Source organism: Panthera leo, chromosome D1, assembly GCF_018350215.1.
Source record: "Panthera leo isolate Ple1 chromosome D1, P.leo_Ple1_pat1.1, whole genome shotgun sequence".
NCBI classification, from domain to species: domain Eukaryota; kingdom Metazoa; phylum Chordata; class Mammalia; order Carnivora; family Felidae; genus Panthera; species Panthera leo.
Genome location: NC_056688.1, coordinates 59,961,649 through 59,981,528, shown reverse-complemented (window position 1 = coordinate 59,981,528; position 19,880 = coordinate 59,961,649). Strand labels below are relative to the sequence as shown.

Sequence of the window (19,880 nt, the reverse complement as noted above, 5' to 3'; positions counted from 1 at the left end):
GGCAGGAAAACCTGAGATTGGACCTGAACTCCACCAATTACCATCAACAACCTAGGTTCACTCATATGCCAGCCCTATCATTTAATACCTATGAGACTTTAAGAATATGAGTTACCTTCTCTAAACCTTAGTGTCCTCATCTATAAGCAGGGTTAATAAACAGTATTCATCTCTTAGGGTTGCTGTGAACAGTAAAGAAAAAAGCCTTGGAATCATGTCTGGCATGTAGTAAGTGCTCAATAAATGCTAACTCTTAGTATTACTGCTGAGACTAAGAATGTTTGGAGCCTGTCCATTGTTGCCTCTTGTGTGTGTTGGGGAGGAGGGGTGGGCAGAGTCTGTGAGGGAGAAAACTGTGGTGTGGATGGAAGAGTTTGGAAGACCTGAATTTCAGGCCTGGCTCTTCTTGTCAGGTGAGACTAAGCAAATCACCTGGGATCTCTGAGCCTTAATGGGTTTCATTTTTCCTTCCTTCCTTCATTCCACTTCCAAGGGCTGCTCTAGGTTGCAAATGAGAATGTTTCTTAAAATCCCTTTGTGCATGCATTTATTCCTTCAACACAACACTTACCGAGCACATATTTGTCTGTGGACTCAGAGCTGGTCACTGGGACAGAGATGAAAAAGACATGGTCTCCCCACTGGAAAGCAACACTTTCCATTCATCGAGGAGCTCAATCAGCGAGCCAGTGATTATTGCTCAACAAAGACATGCCCAAGGCTTTGCTTTAGGATGAGGAGAGGGGTGGGGCGCCTGGGTGGCTCAGTCGGTTAAGCGGCCGACTTCAGCTCAGGTCACGATCTCACGGTCTGTGAGTCCATGAGTTCGAGCCCCGCGTCAGGCTCTGGGCTGATGGCTCAGAGCCTGGAGCCTGCTTCCGATTCTGTGTCTCCCTCTCTCTCTGCCCCTCCCCCGTTCGTGCTCTGTCTCTCTCTGTCTCAAAAATAAATAAACGTTAAAAAAAAAAAATTAAAAAAAAAAAAAAAAAAGATGAGGAGAAGGGTGCCTGGGCGACTTAGTCTGTTAAGTGCCTGACTCTTGATTTCAGCTCAGGTCATGATCTCACGGTTCGTGAGTTCAAACTCTGCGTCAGGCTCACACTGACAGTGCAGAGCCTGCTTGGGATTCTCTCTGTCCCTCCCCTGCTCGTACTCTTTCTCAAAATAAATGAATAAACTTTAAAAATAAATAAATGTGAGGAGAAAGATGAAAAGCTAGAGGGTTATAGGAAGTTAAGGTGGAGCTTATTTTCTCCTAACAGAGATGAACTTTTTCATACGCTGAGGGGAGAGAGTGAGAAGTACAAGACGCCCTAAGAACAAAAGAGACATCTCTCCCTGGGAACTGAAGGAAGAGAGATGAACACCGTTGCCAGTTTGTGAGGACAGGGCAGAGATAAAGCAGCTCTGTGTGTGGTTTTGACTTTTCCAGTGGTGGAGGTGAGGCTCTTTCTGCAGAGAGCACACGGCTCTGGCATCATCCTCAGCCTCCTCTCCGTCCCCTCCTCTGCTACTTGTAGGGTGAGTTGGCTCAGTTGGTCTTTGGCCTCTGCTGTTTGTAAAGCCCTTTACCTCGAAGCCTCCAGAGCAACCAAGCCTCTCCTCTGGTTTCCAGAACTCCATTTGCTCCTGGCTCTCACACTCCCTCCCTCCCCTCTTTTCCTCGGTCTCCTTCATTGCCATCTGCTCCTTAAGACTCTGTCTCATGCCCTCTATAAATTTCTAATCCTCACATAGTCACCTCCAGCCTTAATTTTTCATCTGAGCTCTCCATCTGACTTCAGGTTGTTGACTGGGGACCTCTTCATCTGGGAGTCCTCCCCACATCCAAGTTCAATTAATTAATTGGGCCTCCTAGCACCCCAACCCTGCTCTTCCTTGCTCAGCTTTTAGGAGCACCAGTGCAGTCATCCTGGCTAACAACAAAAACCCTGAAATTACTATCCATTCCTCTGTCTTTCCCCACTTCCAGTTGGTTCCTAAGTCTGACTGATGTGACTCTAGCAACACCTTTTCATCTCTCTCAAGACTTTCATCAGCGAGTTAACTGATCTGCTCATCCCTCACGGTATTTTTCATCCCTTCTGCCTCTCCTCGAGGGGCTTGTTATTCTGCCATTTCCTTTCTTGACTGCTTTAGGGTCTAAGAGCTCCTTGAGGAACTTACCTGAGTGATCCTAAAATACAAAATAGGAGGGCAAACTACAGTTCACGTGACAGCTTGTTAAGCCCCTTAACAATGAACACACTCTGGCATTTGGCAAGAAGCTTGGTCCTTAAACACCTTCTTGGCCAGTGCTCCTCCAGCTTGCATTTCTTTCTTGCCCCTCTGTCCTATCATGGACCACCGCTCACCTCACTCTCAGCTTCTCAATCCCACCCTCCAGCTATGAAAGTCCCCCACTCTAAGGACTTCTACCCCCTCCCACAATGTCATCTGGCCCTTGCCCAACCCCACTAATGGTACATTTCCCAAAGTCTGGATTATTCTGTATAAAATAATGCTCTAAGATTTTTCAAAAAGACATTCCATGGTGGGCATTGGAAATCCAAAGCCACTTCCTTTGGAAGTCTCCCTGTGAATTTACAGCTGTGCCTCTTTATTCTTCTAAGTATTCAGAAGGTGATTATAGGAACACCAACATAAACGTGGTTTTCAGAGACAATACACTGATAAGAAGGAAGACCATTTCCTAGCTGCTCCACAATCTATAAGGCTTCTCCAGTCTTCTATGTAGTTAGTAGTAAGAGTGAAGTGATCTGCCCCAAAGGTTTCCTGGAACACCAGATGTTCAGTGCAAACTCCAGGGAAGTCTCAGGCAAGCCAGGAAGGGAACAGTTGGTCATCCTAAAGTTAAGAGCATGCATTTTAGGGTCTGACTGTCTGGGTTCAAATTCTGCTCTGCCATTTACTAGCTGTGTGACCTGGAACTAGACTTAACCTCTCTGTGCCTTACTTCCTTCACTGGCACAATTAAGATTTTAAAAAGTGAATCCATGAAAGCGTTGAAAACACTGCCTGCCATATGGTAAATGTCCAATAGGTGTTGGCTATTTTCATGTAATCTGTGTTGTTCAAACCCTAGGACTCTGGATCTTTTCCTATCTGCTCCCTTAATTACACAAAAATCTGGTCAACACTTTGAAATTACTGCTCTCAGAACCCAACTAAATGTTCAGCCTCCTCCCATCTTCTTCCTATTCCTCCTTGGCCTGCTCAACAAGCAGTGCTCAAGTACGTCCTCGATGCCTGGGCTTGGTGGGAGGTTGGAGGGGAAATCAAGCACTTGCAGCTCCAGCAGCACGAGGGAAGAATGCTGTTTCCTGGCTTTCCAGGAGCTTACATTGAGAGGAAAGCAAAATCATCATCCATGACACTGAGGACAAGGCCAGGCAGGAGGCCTCAGAGTCAGTCTATAGAGGCTTAGGAAGGCAAGAGTCCCTGTAACCTGTTGTTTGAGGTCCAGCAATTTTCCCCTGGCCTTGCCACAGTGCAACCCAGGCACGAAAGTGAGGCCATCATTCCTGATAAACCCCACCTGGTTCTTCCACACTTCTTGGACCACAAATTCCTCATATTTCCTCCTTTCAAAGGTTTTCTTCATGCTTTCTAGTTTTACCTCTGGTCCATAACTTTTTTATTTTTATTTTTAATGTTTATGTTTGAGAGAGACAGAGTGTGAGCAGGGGAGGGGCAGAGAGACGGAGGCACAGAATCAGAAGCAGGTTCCAGGCTGTGCCCTGAGAGCTGACACAGGGCTCAAACCCATGGACCTGGGCCAAAGTCGGACATTTAACTGATTGAGCCACCCAGGTGCCCCCCATTACCTTTTATTTTCCCTCATGTACCACACCTACTTTTCCTCCTAATCTTTTATTCAGCAAATACCTGGAACATCACAGATAAACAAGGATCTTGTAAGTTTACATTTCACACACACAGGCCAAGAGCTCCCTGAGGACAAAGGATGCCTTGTTCACCTCCGTAGCTTCCGTAACACCTGGCATAGCACCCATCTGTGCCCCAAAGGAGTAGACATATGTACATGAAGAGGTGGACATTCATCACAAACCCCTCAGGCCCTAAAACAGAAATTGGCTTTCTTCCACTGACCATTTTGTTCTAACAGTCTCTGATCACCGCTCCTGGGGCCAACCCAAGGCCAAAGCTGATGGGTGAGGATGGAGATACCAGTGCCTTCAACATCTCCTACACCAACTTCTTCCTGGTGGGCTTCCCTGGATTGCGAGAGTGGCGGCGCCTCCTGGTCCTGCCTCTTACCTTCCTTTATGTGACGATCATCTCTGCAAACGTCCTGGTCATCCACACGGTGGTGGCCCAACGGAGTTTGCATCAGCCCATGTACATGCTCATCGCCCTGCTCCTGGCTGTCAACATTTGTACTGCCACAGCCGTGATGCCCAAAATGCTGGAGGGCTTTGTGCATTATGCTAACCCCATGTCACTGCATGGCTGCCTGGACCAGATGTTCTGTATCTACTTTACTCTCCTGGACTACAATCTCCTGCTGGCCATGGCCCTAGACCGCTACGTGGCCATCTGTCACCCACTCTGCTATACTGACCTGATAACCTCCCACCTGCTGGGAGTGCTGGCCATTCTTGCTCTGACACGGAGCCTGGAAGTAGCAGTGCCTTTGGTGGTGCTAACGTCACGAGCTCAATTCTGCCAGACAATGGTGATTCGACACTTTGCCTGTGAGTACATTGCACTGCTGAGCATAGCTTGTGGAGACTTGACTTTCAACAATGGGTTGGGACTGACCATGCGGTTGGTCACTATGACCTTGGATCTAGCCCTGCGAGGGAACTCCTATACACGCATCATCTATGCTGCCTTCCGGATCTCTTCTGGGAGAGCCCGAGCCAAGGCCTTGCACACATGTGGCTCCCACTTACTGGTCATCCTATCTACCTCTCTGGTCTCTCCACCTCCATTGTCTTCCGAGTGGCCAAGACTGTGTCTCCGGATGTCCAGAACCTGCTCAGTGCCATCTACATGCTACTCCCAGGATCCTTGAATCCTATCATTTATGGAGTACAGACCAGGGAGATCCGGCAACATGTGGAAAAGATGCTCTATAGCAATAAATCAGCCCAGGAGGTTGGGGAGAAGCCAGAGACTGCAGAATATGAGAGTGGAGGGGCAACTGCCAGAGTGAAAGGACTTTATCAACTTGGGAAGTTGGGGTTGTGACTTCTGGGAATAAGAAATAAGCAGGCATCACTGAAGGACAGGCTGAAATCGTGAGATTATGGGCTCAAGGGAAGGCCCGTTGTTAGCCAACTACCACTTTTTAAATTCTTAGAATGCTTTTTCTATTTCCATTCCAATAATAAAATTGCTTTTCCCTATTTATCTTTCTGTTTAGTTTCTTTGTCCTCTTCCCCCTGACTCCTGAGAAAACCCCAGTTAATATTTGGATGTATAGAGCCCCCCTGGAAGCTGTACAGAGTGTCATACAGACCACAACCCACTCTGAACATCCTGTCCGAAACAAATAGGCTAGGACCCTTCCCTGGGGCCCAGTCTCTCCCAAATACAGCCTAAGACTTGACATGAAGCCCAGTCTGACCAAATATACAGGTCAGCCTTGCACTCTCTAGTCTAACCCAAGCACACAGGTTGGGTTATAGAGACTATCAGTCCCAAACACAGGTGAGCCCCCAGGCTGGATATCCCAATCTGACATAGGCACACAGGTCAGGCCTACTCCAAATATCCAGTCTAGCCCACATAAACAGATCAGGTCCTGCCCCACCGGCGGCATCAAGTCTGACAGACACCCAGACCAACTCTTCGCCCAGTAACCAGTCTGTTCCAAAGACCAAACTAGACCCTGATATGGTACTTGAGTCTGACCCAAACCCATAGGTTAGGTCACTCTTCCCATGGTAGCCAGAGTGAGCTATCTAAAAGTATTCCCTGCTTAAAAGTCTTCCACAACTCTGTCAATAAGATGGTGCGTCCTTCAGGGCTGTCCCAGAAAGGAGCTGTGGTGCCTGCGTATTATGCAGAACCATGTGTAAACTAGGCCTGAGTTTTCTCTTCTGTTAACTGATCATAGGGACCTCCCCAAAGGTGCAGGCAAGAGTGAGGATCATGGGCATTTGGGCCACTTCTTCAATAACTTACTTGTACTTTCAGGGCCTCTCGAGCCAAATCCTGTATATACCACTTCAATGTATATACCATTTGATGACGGAATGCTGCTGCGCAGGTGCAGCTTTATGGCTTGGTGGGTCAGACACCACCCAGTTCCTGACGGGAAGCTCAGGTCACACAGTAGTTTAGTGGCCCATGGTTAAGCATTCAGTCTCTTCTAAGGCTGAGTAGCAAGCCAAAAGACATTTCTCAAAAGGTGAATACTTACTGACAGAGGATGGCAGGGCTCTGCTCCAAAATCCAAAGAGCCTGCTAGAGGCTCCAAATAGCAACCCTATCTGCCACCGCCACTTCAACACCATAGACCTACTGGATCACATGGCCCAAGTGGCAGAGCAGCTGCAGGGTGGGCCTAGGCCTATTGTAGAGCCTTCTCTTGTTCCAAGCCCTGCTCAAAACCAGTAGCTTTTCAGGTCATTTGGTAAACAGACCAGAGTAGCACACCTAAATGAGGAATACACTGCCATGCTGACGCCAACATCCAAAGAGGCCCGCTAGGCCTTGTGCCAGTCTTTTGCTTGTGGGAGGAGCCAGATGCAACAATTTATCTTTCACCATAGAAGGAATATCTCAATATGCCTCATACCATTTGACCCCTAGAAATTTCACAGAGGTAGAAGGCCCCCAAATTTCTGTCAGATTATTTCCCACCCTCTGACACACAAATGTCTTCCCGGTAAGCCTAGAGTAGTTGTTACTTCTTGCTCAGTAGGTCTAATCAGCACGTCATCAATGTATTGGAGCAGTGTGGAAAAGGTAGTCAAGATGAACTAAATTATGAGAAAGGACTGGAGAGTTGATACACCCTGGAGGTGGAACATACACACAATCACCCAGAACCTTGCCTCTTGTAAGTATTTGATTAGGAGCATCCAATGATGGTATTTTGAGTGTCTCTATTACCACATCACACCACAAACTATCAATACTTCCTTTACCACTGGAAATAGTCATTAGTGCCTTTAAATCTAATCAGATTAGAGAATCAATTCCAGAAACTCCAGAACCAATTCAGAAGATTCATCCTTAAGATTCTACTCCTCTAGAACCACTTTTGGTACCAAAATCTGTATCAGTCAGGGTTCTCATTCTCTATAAAGAGAAATAAAACTAATGAGAAAATGGGAGGGGGGAGCATGAGAGAGAGGGAGGGAGAGAAAGGAGAGAGAGATTTTAAGTAACTGTCTCACACAATTGTGGAACTAGCAAATCTAAAATTGGCAGAGCAGGCTGGCACACTGGAGACCCAGAAAAGAAGTGATATTGTAGCTCAAGTCCGAAGGCAGTCTGAAGACAAAAGTCTTTCTTTCTTAGGGGACCTCAATCTTTCTTCTCTTAAGGCCTTCAACTGATTGGATGAGGAACCCACATTATGGAGGGTAATCTGATTTACTCAAAGTCTACTGATTTAAATGTTAATGTCATCTAAAAAAATATCTTCACAGCTATCTAGGCTAGTGTTTGACCAAGTATCTGTGTACCATGGCCTAGCCAGTTTACACATAAAATTAACAATCACAGATGCCTAGGCTCAGAAAAAAGCCTACCCATATGTGGAGAAAGTGCCCTAGCACAGAGCCAGTCTACATAGAGAGCTCCTGAAATTCAAGGATATCTGTCAAAACATTAACTGAACAGAGATTTCAGTGATTACACACACTAGGGAATAGTCTCTGCAAAAGTAGTTTGGAAAAGTATCAAACAATATTTCAACAACAACCAAAAAATTACAGGCATTACAATGAAATAGGAAAACATAGCTCATTCAAAGGAACAAGAAAAACTGACAGAAACCATCCCTGAGGAAGCCCAGCCAGCAGACTTACTAGACAAAGATATTAAAACAACTGTCTTAAAAATGCTTGAAGAGCTAAAGGAAAACATGAACAAACAAAGGAAATCAGAAAAACAATGCATTAAAATCAGAATATCGACATGGAGACAGAAATCGTTCAAAGGAAACAAACAAATTTTAAAGCTGAAAAGAATAACTAAGATGAAAAATTCACCAAGGGGGCTCAAACAGATGTTGAGTGTGAAGAAGAATCAGTGACCTTGATGATATGACAGTTAAATTATTGAGCCTAAGGAACAGAAAAAATATTAAGAAAAGTGAATGATACCTAAGGGACCTGGGGGACATAAGCAGTGGAACGAGCGACGCATTACAGGAGTCCCAGAAGGAAAAGAGAGAAAGGGGCAAAAAGATTATCTGAAGAAAAATGGCTGAAAACTTCCCAAATTTAATGAAAGATGTAAATCTACTGATCCAAGCAGGTCAACAAACATCAAGAAAGATAAACTCAGAGATCCACACCAAGGTACATTGTAATCAAACTGTCAAAAGCCATTAGGATAGCTAGTATGAAAAATACAAAAAATTAGCAAGTGTCAGCAAAGATGTGGAATAATTGGAACTCTCATGCATTACTGGTAGGAATGTAAAATGGTGCAGCTTGAGCCTACAGAAAAGTTTGGCAGTTCCTCAAGTTCCTTCAAATTAAACATTGAATTATGATGTATTCCCACAATTCCACTTCTAGGTATATACCCAAAAAAACTGAAAACAGGAATTCAGATACTGGTGCATCAATGTTCAGAGCAGCATTATTCACGATAGCCAAAATGGTGGAAATAACATCAATGTCTATTCACATATGAATGGAAAGACAAAATGTGATATATACATACAATGGAGTATTACTCAGGCTTTAAGAGGAATTAAAGTCTGCTATATGCTACATGGATGAACCCTGAAAACAGGCTAAGTGAAATAAGCCAGACACAAAAGGTCACATACTATAGTATTCCATTTATATGAGGTACCTAGAATAAGCAAATTCAAAGACAGAAAGTAGAATAGAGGTTACCAGGGATTGAGAGGTGAAGGAAATGAGGAGTTATTGTTTTAGAGTTTCTGTTTGGGATGATGACAAATTTCTGGAAATAAGATAGTGATGATGGTTGTACACTATATATGTACTTTATGCCACTAAATTGTATGCTTTAAAGTGGGTAAAATGGTAACACTTATGCTAATATATTTTACAATAGAAAGAAGAAATAGGCATATGTTAAGATCAGAATTGTAGAAGGCATCTGAGTAATTTTTCTTAAAATTTCCTCCCTGAACTCTCAAAGAACAGAAAATATTTTTTCAAATTTGACCTTTGTATGAAAATAAATGACAAATTTGGTCTCACATAATCACTTTGAAATGTTTATTTCAGAATGACCAATAGGACCTTATCCAGATAAAGGTCCTGCCAACACTTCTCACAGGTTATGACTCAGTTTTGCTTCTATGGACCCACCAGTCAAAGCAGTAAAACTAAGTCTTCTTATGAAAACTGAGGTCACCAAAAAAGGGGTGCCAAGTGGGCAATGAAACCCTATTCAGTTACTTCCTATTTGCAAGATGACCTCTTTTGCATTCCTAAAACTTCTACTTTGATTCCCAATATATTGATTTAAAATATCAGTACTTTCACACTATTATATAGAAACAGTACTTTAAATCAATTGCTCCTTTTGCTGCAATAAGGTCCAACAAAACCTTAGCACTTCAAGCAAACCTACTGTGCCTATCTATGCTCAAGAAGTAGTTTGGCTGTGAGGAAGTGCTGGTCTCTTCCAAGCCTTTCCTCAGGACCCACACATCAGACACTCTTCTCTATTCTCCAAAGAGCACACCATGGCTGCTGTGTTCCTCTCCTTCTCTTCTTCTTCTTTTGTTGCCTTCTCCTTATCTTTCAGCTTCTCCTTATTTAGAGTGAACTGGATTGGATTCGCTGCTGGTCGTGTCCTTAAGTAATACATTCCAGTCTTCAAACCCTACACAAAGGAAGCAAATACAACAATTAGAAATTGTAAGAACACTAGACATTCGAAACCAATGTTTAAAATACATTTCCATAAACCACATCAGATTGTTTTCTAAACCTGAAATTCCATCTCCTGTAGGAAGCCTTCTCAAAAATGCTTAAAGACAAAGAGTCAGTACATTGTGTTCATTTTACCCCTAAAAAAGCTTATCTTTTTGGAAATGTCAAACATTTTTGTTCTATAGTCTTTTGTTTTTATGTGTATGACTTCCATGTTTGCCTAGAACAATGTTTGCCTTATAATTATTTAGAGATCTAGACTGTGTCTCTGTAAAGAACAGATGATGACTACTTCAAGGATAAGTACCATCATCTTCTATTTGGTATCCCCAGTCTTAGCACATAGTATGTAGTCAATAAATGTCTCTTAAATTAAAAAGAAAAAAATTTAATTCTATATAAATACCCAGGTGATTGCCAGTTAATAAGGATAGAATCCAGAATCACAGGACTTTACAGTTGCCAATGACAAGCTAAGTAATTTGGCTTTTAGATTGTAGATAAAGTGGAGAAACAATGGATGTTTTTGAACAGTGAGTGGGTTGACATGTGTAAAGTTTTATTTTAGAAATGGTAGCAGTGCACAAGATAATGCAGTTACTAGAAGCAAAGAGATCAGTTAAGAAGTTAAGAATAATGGTAGTGGAACAGGAAGAAAGATATTCAAGAAACAGTACAAAGGTACAACCACCACAACTTGGTGAGTAATTGTATGGAGAATAAAGGGAGGGTCGTAGGTAACTCCAAGGTTTCAAAACTAATAATGAAATAATCCTAAAAGAAACAAGAAAATCCAAAGTGAGAGCTTAATCTGGCACAAAAACCATGGTTTGGTTTTAACATATTGGATTTGAAATGAAAGAACTAGGTGGCAATATTTAAATAGGCAGCTAGAAGGTAAAACTGCTCCAATTCCAAAATATCCCAAGCTGGCAACAAGTCCATGATTTCCTCCACCAACCTGCTTCCAGCCGTAGAAGTGCATACTAGTGAGTTTGCCATAGTTAGGCTCAGCAATGTGGATGTTCAAAGACTGGCTTTGATCAATGAAAGCACCTCTTTCAGCTGCCATCTTAAGAACGGTTTTCTGTGAGATCTCCCACACAGTCTTATAAAGTTGCTTCAGGTCATCAGGAATTTCTGGTATGTTCTGAAGAAGGAAAAACAAATGTTTATTGCACTCTGGTTGAAGAAATCAGTATAATTAACATAATTTTTTTAATGTTTATTTATTTTTGAGAGAGAAAGAGAGAGCAAGTGGGGTAGGAACAGAGAGAGGGGGAAGAGGATCCGAAGCAGGCTCTGCACTGACAGCAGCGAGCCTGACGCAGGGCTTCAACTCATGAACTGTGAGATCATAATCTAAGCCAAAGTCAGAGTCTCAACTGACTGAGCCACCCAGGCGTCCCTTTAATTAACATAATTAATGATACCAGGGTCTGGCCTCAGTTCTATTTCCTGCCAGATCTGACCCATACCGTTCAGTATCATACAATATGAGCCCTTATCAAGTTTCCCAAGACTGCTTACTCTGGATTAGAATGTCCAACAAAACTCCATTTAACCAACAAAATATATGGCTGGTGGTAATGATTAAAGATCCATTTCTATTTGGATTATAGCCAAAATATTCATTGTTCTAGAGGCACTTAAAAAAGGAAGGAACCAAGCAGCAATAAATGACCCTTAAGCTTTACAAAAAACACAAATAATCAGGGCTATAACTCACAGGTACATGATCAAGGGAAGCAATGAAACAAACCCCTTTTGGAGTCAACAGAACATTTTCTTAGGTATAGGGTTAATCTGCATCAAAACATACAGACTAGCTAATAGTGTTACCATTTCTTCCAGCAAAAATAGAACTGTTACAGAAATCTTTATCTGTGTTACCAAGGAGACAAATGTTTAGACAGAGGTCTCCATCCACAAATAAATGCTTCTTGGGCACCTGGGTGGCTCAGTCATTTGAGCGTCCGACTTTGGCTCAGGTCACGATCTCGCCATTCAGAGTTTGTGCCCCACATCGGGCTCTATGCTGACAGCTCAGAGCCTGGAGCCTGTTTCAGATTCTGTATCTCCCTCTCTCTCTCTGCCCCTCCCTGGCTCGTGGTGTCTCTCTCTCTCTCTCAAAAATAAATAAACATTAAAAAAAAATTTTTTTTAAATAAATGCTTCTTGATTCTCGGCTGCAAATATGCAAATATTTTATTGTTAAATACTATTTGCGGCTCTGTTTTTGGGACTCTGAGTCCTCAATCCCCACCATACTTTTAAATTAAGTCTGACTCTCTAATTTCACACTTTATCAGTGGTCCCCAAACTTTGATGCATTTTGGAATGACCCAGATGGTCTTTAAAAAATACTAATGCCTGGATCCCATTTTCAGGTATTCCAACTTAATTGTTATGCAACCTAAGCTTCCGAAATTTTTTTTAAGCTTCAGAATTTTAAAAGCTCCCCAACTGATTCTTATGTACAGAGAAGTTGGAAACTACTGCTTTATATTATTGCACAAACAAGAGGGAAAGGCCTAGCTATGTGAAGATGTATATAATCCTAGCACAACAATGCAGAGGTGAACATAAGCCTATATGACCACAGTGAATAGCCATTCTTGCTCTCCACTGCCTGGGATAAGTGAGAAGGTACCGATGTCCAACTTAGCTACTAAAGAGCACACTTCATTTTCATTCTGTACCTGGATAGAACCATTGCATGCAATAATCTGATTTTTCATCTCTTCATTCCACAAGCCCCGCTCGGTAAGATCCTTCAGTAAGTGTGGATTTACAATCTGAATGAAAAAGCAAAAAAGATGCCAAGGAATAATTAAGAATGACAGGGCTAAACAGGATCACAGGCCTGGAACTTAAAGTAAATAAGATCATTTAAAGAAGCATTTAACATTAGATTACCTGGTAAATTCTGTATTTTATAAAACTGAGAGGCCCATCCTACCAAACAAAAGCTGTATTCCTTTAAATCTTGACCTGTTATTCAAGAAACGTAATATTTGCAAAGGTGAAAAGAGCCAGCATTGCCTAAGACGGGTAAATCTTTGTGGACTCTTTTTTTTTTTTTCCTAAGAAAGGATACAATAAATACTTAAGAAAAAATAGAAATGCATCCACTCCAAACCTACAGAAATTGATTTCAGGAGATCTGGAAATTCACAAATAAAAATCTTCTAGATTAGTGGTTCTCAACCCTAGCTGCATATTAGAATTACCTGGGAACCGTAAAAAAAACACTAGTCCTACCTACCAGAAATTCTAATTTGTAAACAAGTTATTTGTAAAAATTTGTGAATTGTAACCATCATTACAGGATGGTTAAATATCATGTGAACTCTAACATCAACAACTTATTTTCCTATGTAACCCTCAAAAATTCATTCTTTTGACAGATATTTATTAAATGTCTATTATGTGCTGAAATAGAGTAACACTGGAGATGAAGATGACTCATTTTATCAAAGCTGTGCCCTGTACTAAGCAAAAAGGGGCAAACTAAATAGGAGTTGTCATTTACTCCCAACATCGGGCTTTTGCACAATCTCCTGTAGGTCTAGTCGTGATCTCACCTGAAATTCTCCCGACAAGACTCTGCGAGTATAGATGTTGCTGGTATAAGGTTCGATGGACTCATTATTTCCCAGAATCTGAGCAGTTGAAGCAGTAGGCATTGGGGCAATAAGTAAACTGTTTCTTATACCATACCTAAAGAAAAGGAGATTATCAGATGCTGGTCCTAAAGCTATAATCTGCCAGGAAGGCAGTTACTTCATGTCATTGTAGTAAATGCAGATGCTGTGAGTGACACCATACATGCATTAGACTCATATAATGACTTTTGCATGCAACCCCAGTAGAGATGCAACTTCACAGTATGAATGGTATAGCTTGCCCCTCTCCTAAATGCCTGAATCCTCAACTCAATTAGCACAATTTTTAGTGCTGGCAATTCTTATTATGACGATTTATTAGCATTTGATACACTAGCTTGCTCAGGGAAATACTCAAATGACTGTTGGAGAGTCCCCACCTGTATCAGGGTACATTCATTCAACCCTCACTCTTTTCTAAGTACCTATATGATCACTGTGCTAAGCTCTTTAAGGAAAAATAATGATGTGAAAGTGGTCACAATCAGACATCTATCACCAAAATTCTCCACAGGAAAAAATTATGCTCAGATTATGTATATTCCTGACTTCTTCTATTACCTCTTTAATCATAACGTTCCTAGAGGAAGGTTAACATCTTTGACTCTATTCACTGCCAGAGTGCTTAAGGAAGAGTACACTATCTGAACACTGCCCTTAGCTTGTTCTTCAAAGCTTAGCCTAAGAGATGACCCCTCTGGAACATCTTTCCCAACCAGGGAGACAATGCTGAATACAAATGCCAAATATAAGGGCACCTGGGTGGCTCAGTTGGTTGAACGTCCAACTTTGGCCCAGGTCATGATCCCATGCTTCATGGGTTCGAGCCCCGCATCAGGCTCTGTGCTGACAGGCTCAGAGCCTGGAGCCTGCTTCAGATTCTGTGTCTCCCTCTCTCTCTGCCCCTCCCCTACTCTCTTTGTCTCCCAAAAATAAACATTAAAAAAAAATTTTTTTATGCCAAATATAAATATTTCTTCTGCAAACATTTTCTATGACATGTACCTTTATGTACATTTTAACTACTTGTGTTACATGTCTTACTTTATTTAGTCTTAAGTTTCTCAAAGAGTTTGTCTTTACTACATTATATACCTCTGGATTTACACAGTACTTAGCTTAAAGCTTCATATCCTAATGGAATCTTAATCTCACTTTGTCACTTTGTAATTTTGAGGCATCAAGCAAACCACCAAAAGACCTCATGTCTTTCTTACTCAGTAAAGTGGACAGTGATTTCCTGTCCAAAGATAGGAAAATGTATTGAAGAGTCATATATATATATATATATATATATATATATATATATATATATATATATATGGCTATATATATATATATATATATATATATATATGGCACATACCAAACTATGGAATTGTCTGTAATCATTAAAAACATTAGGCAGATCTGCATGGACTAAAAAAAGAAAGATGTCCAAAATAAATCCCTAAAGGTCTTAAAATATGTCAAGTTAGGGGCGCGTGGGTGGCTCAGTCAGTTAAGCATCTAACTTCGGCTCAGGTCATGATCTCACGGTTTGTGGGTTCGAGCCCTGTGTCGGACTCTGTGCTGACACCTCAGGGCCTAGAGCCTGCTTTGGATTCTGTGTCTCCCTCTCTCTCTGCCCCTTCCCCTGCTTGCACTCTGTCTCTCTCCCTCTCTTTCCCAAAAATAAATAAACATTAAACATTTAAAAAAAAAAAAAAAAAAAAAAGAATGTCAAGTTTGATCACATCTTTGGAACAAAACTGTATGCATCTGCAAGCGTACTGAAAAAGGTCTAGAAAAATACACACTATTAACAACGGTTATCTCTGGGAAAAGGAGTAAGCTGGTTTTTGTTTGTTCTGTGGAACAAGTGGTTGGCAGAAGAGGTATAAAAAGAAGGGCTGTTGGGGCACCTGGGTGGCTCAGTCGGTTGGGCCTGACTCCAGCTCAGGTCATGATCTCATGATTCGTGAGTTCGAGCCCCACATCAGCTTGCTGCTGTCAGCACAGAGCCTGCTTTGGATCCTCTGTCCCCATCTCTCTGCCCCTCCCCTGCTTGCGTGCTCTCTCTCAAAAATAAACATTTAAAAATAAAAAAAGGAAGGGCTTTTACTTTCCATTTTATTTCTGTATTTGAATTTTATTATTCATGTATTAATTTTGAAAATTTAAAAAGTTGTGTATAGAAAAATATCTATAGCATTTTGACAAAAAAAACACAAAAAATAAACTATAGCTTCATGTTTGTAAAAGTTGAATTTGCATGTAAATGTACACATGCACACATGTTCAAAAGAAAATCTGAAAGATGAGAGACAAGAAGATACAAACAGGTTTTTGGGGGAGGTGGTACTGGAATACTTTTCACTTTACTCCCTTTCACACATATATTTTCCTAGATTTTCTAATATGTATTATTTGAGTAATAAAACAATTTTAAGGTGAACAGATATTTTTAAAGAGTATTTTAAACCTATTACTTCCTTCTGTAAACATTAAACACTTTGCATATGCATTAACCCACAGATGACAGACTCATGAAGAAAATGAAAACAACTTGTTTATTATTCACTAAGCAAAACATTCTACCTGCCCTTAAATCTTTTATGTTTCTTAGATTGAAAGGCCTTAAAAAACCTCAAGTTTCACAGTTTTTCTTTCACACAGTTTAACACATTACCCTCCAAAACCTCTCCAAAATCCCTAACTTATTCCTATCACAATCAATTCAGCAAAAGCCATTTTGACAAATCACCAAGGTGGTTAAGCAAAAAATAAAAGTGAAAAACATTTAAAAAGCAAGCACAATGGAAAATATGAAGGTTTAATGAGAAAAAGAATTGCTTAATCCTGATAGTTAAGCCCCTAAAACAAGATGAGCTAATAATAATACCTACCATTTATTAAAATGTTTTCAGTGTACCAAGCAATTTGCAGGTTACTATTCATATATTATCTTACAAAGTATTTTTACAAAAACAGTTCTGTAAATAGGTCATGTAAGCCCCATTTAAAAGAGAAAAATAAGTTTCAAAAGTTAATAAAACATACCTAACTTCTGAAAGCCACAATGAGAGTTAAACCCTCCTTACTTTAAAGCTACCTTACATCTCCTTACTTACTTTGCAATCTTTTCCTTGAGAAGTTTCCAGTCCCATAGGTCTGTGGGAATAACATTCCACATATCATACTGAAGGATCTAGGGAATAAACAATGTAAATTTATGACAAACCACCCTACAACAATTTAAAACCATGACAAAAACCGAATGACTAACTGCCATGCCCTACATCCCAACAAATGTCTTCTAATGGAACTGTGTGAGGAATTCAAAGTCCAGAGATTCCCCTGGCCAAATTTCCATGCAGTCTAACTGATTAAAAGAATGTTAAAAAAACTGGTTAAGGCTTACCTCTTCCCCTTATCATATCTAGAACCCATATCATATCTACAAACCAGGAAATCCTAACATTAACACAAGTATATTGCTGAGATGCATTCTCTTTGTATAGTAAAGTGTTACTCTATTTTCATCTTTCTTAATTGCTTTGATCTGCCCCTTGATCTATTTGCTTAGCTACTAGACATCTATTTTCAAATCACTGCATATCAGACTTCCCCAAAATCAGCAGGAACATCAAGACTAAAAATAACATAACATTTTATTTTACACTGAAGAAAATCATTCTACCAATAATAAAGGCAGTGTGGACAGCAGAATTGTTCCCAGGTTCTCACCCCCTGGTGCACAGCCCATGTACAATGTCCTCCTCCCAAATGTGGGCAAGACCTGGGAATATGATGGATGTCACTTACATGATTATGGCAAAGGTGAAAAGTCTCTGCAGATGTAATTAAGGTCACCAATCAGTTAATTTTGAGATAAACAAAAGAGAAATTATCCTGGGTAGACCCGACTTATCAGATAAAAGCCCTCAAAAGAGCAATTGGACTCGGGTATTCTTGAAATGAGACACTCTCTCTCACTAGCTTTGAAGAAGCAAGATGTCATGAGTTCTACAGCAACAAAAAAAATGAATTCTGCCAACAACCAAGTGAGCTTAGAAGAGGACTCTGAGCTTCAGATGAGACTCCAGCCTCTACCAACACCTTGACTATAGCCTTGTGAGACCCAAACTAAGGCAAGCTTGGAACCCTGACTCAAGGAAACGATGATAACATGTTGTTTTAATGTACTATATTTAGCGAAAGAAAACTAATACAGTTAGCATTCTTCTTAGATCACTTTTACCAATGACTAGTTCTAAATAAAACATTAAAATAAAAGGGAGGGGTGCCTGGGTGGCTCAGTCGGTTGAGCGTCCAACTTCGGCTGAGGTCATGATCTCATGGCTCATGACTTTGAGCCCCACATCAGCTCTGTGCTGACAGCTCAGAGCTTGGAGTCTGCCTCGGATTCTGTGTCTCCCTCTCTCTGTTCCTCCCCTGCTCATGCTCTGTCTCTCTTTTAAAATAAATGAATGTCAAAAAAAATTTAAATAAACAAAGGGGTGAGGCGTCTGGTTGGCTTAGTTGATAGAGCGTGGGACTACTGATCTCGGGTTTGTAAGTTCAAGCCCCCGTTGGGTATAGAGATTTCTTAAAATAAAAATCTTAAAAAAAAATAAATAAATAAATAAAAGAACTTTGCCTACGATAAAGGGAGTCTGGCTGGCTCAGTTGGTGGAGCATGCGATTCTTGATCTCAGGGTTATAAATTTGAGCCCCATGTTGAGTGCAGAAATTACTTAAAAATTAAATCTTAAAAAAAAAAAGAGTATCTTTTTAACTCTAGAGAACAAAAGTACCATATTAGCTTCCTATGGCTGGTATAACAAATTACCATAAATTTGGTGGCTTAAAATAACAAAAATTTATTCTCTCCTAGCTCGGGAATCCAAAAGCCCAAAATGAACATGTTGGGAAGGCCACACTCCCTCCGGAGGCTCTAGAGCAGATTCTGTCCTTTGCCTCTTGCAGCTTCTAGTGACTATCAGCATTCTTGGGTTGTGGATGCATTACTCTGGTCTCTGCCTCCATCGTCATGTTGCCTCCTCCTCCCCTCTGTCTCCTATAAGGATACTGTCACTAGATTTAGGACCCAGCTGGAAAATCCAGGATAATCTTATTTCAAAATCCTTAATTATATCTGCAAAGACTTTTTTATTTTTATTTTTTTTAATTTTTTTTAACGTTTATTTATTTTTGAGACAGAGAGAGACAGAGCATGAACAGGGGAGGGTCAGAGAGAGAGGGAGACACAGAATCCGAAACAGGCTCCAGGCTCTGAGCCGTCAGCACAGAGGCCAATGCGGGGCTCGAACCCACGGACCGTGAGATCACGACCTGAGCCTAAGTCGGACGCTTAACCGACTGAGCCATCCAGGCGTCCCTGCAAAGACTTTTTTAAACCAAAAAGATAACATTCACAGGTTCCAGCAATAAGATGCAAACATATCTTTTTGAGGGCAACCATTCAGCCTACTACAGGAACTTATAAGCAAAAAGAAATTTCATCCATATACTTACTCCTTTGCTGACTGGAGAGCCCTCATAGGTTTCATATGGGCCATGCTCCTTGGCCAGGTCACAGCTGGCTTCCAAGGCTCCATAATAAATAGTTTCAAAGATTTGCTTGTTTAGTAACTGGGCTTCTGGACTCTCAAAAGGATACCTCATCAGAATAAAAGCATCTGCCAGACCTTGTACCCCGATTCCAATGGGGCGATGGCGTTTATTTGATAAGCATGCCTTTGTGCCAACAGATTTAGAGAAGAAAGAGACATTACTGAATAGAAAAGGCAACATTCTGCACCAAATGATACCCTCTCTCTTTTTATCTCCATTTTCTCACACCATTCCACTGACAGCCATCTAAATAATGACTGGCAGACCGTGATACACTCCCTCCAACTTGGATTTCAATAATTACCAATAAGCAAAAAATCTATTCATACCTCTGGGACAGGGTAGTAATTAATATCAATAATTTTATTCAAGTTTCGGACAATGACTTTGGTAACTTCAGCCAACTTCTTAAAGTCATATGTGTGTTCTGACGTGACATACATATTCAGGGCTAGGGAAGCCAAGTTACAGACTGCAACCTGGAAGGCAAAGAAAAGGGGTCAAGAATCACACAATTTTTATT

General features: G+C 41.1%; 1 protein-coding gene and 1 pseudogene across 1 annotated transcript in view; one reads left to right on the top strand and one right to left on the bottom strand.

The window, feature by feature from the left end:
- Nucleotides 1-4,115: 4,115 nt before the first annotated feature.
- Nucleotides 4,116-5,410, top strand: LOC122200765 (annotated as a pseudogene).
- A 3,980-nt stretch (nucleotides 5,411-9,390) lies between these two features.
- RRM1 (ribonucleotide reductase catalytic subunit M1) overlaps nucleotides 9,391-19,880 on the bottom strand; it is a 36,953-nt gene continuing 26,463 nt past the window's right edge. The window contains exons 13-19 of the mRNA XM_042905478.1: nucleotides 19,687-19,836; nucleotides 19,259-19,480; nucleotides 16,852-16,928; nucleotides 13,658-13,793; nucleotides 12,773-12,868; nucleotides 11,032-11,220; nucleotides 9,391-10,020 (exon numbers count right to left, since the gene is read on the bottom strand). Coding sequence (XP_042761412.1) covers nucleotides 9,832-10,020; nucleotides 11,032-11,220; nucleotides 12,773-12,868; nucleotides 13,658-13,793; nucleotides 16,852-16,928; nucleotides 19,259-19,480; nucleotides 19,687-19,836 — 1,059 coding nt within the window. The 3' untranslated portion in view covers nucleotides 9,391-9,831. The remainder of the gene's footprint in view (nucleotides 10,021-11,031; nucleotides 11,221-12,772; nucleotides 12,869-13,657; nucleotides 13,794-16,851; nucleotides 16,929-19,258; nucleotides 19,481-19,686; nucleotides 19,837-19,880) is intronic.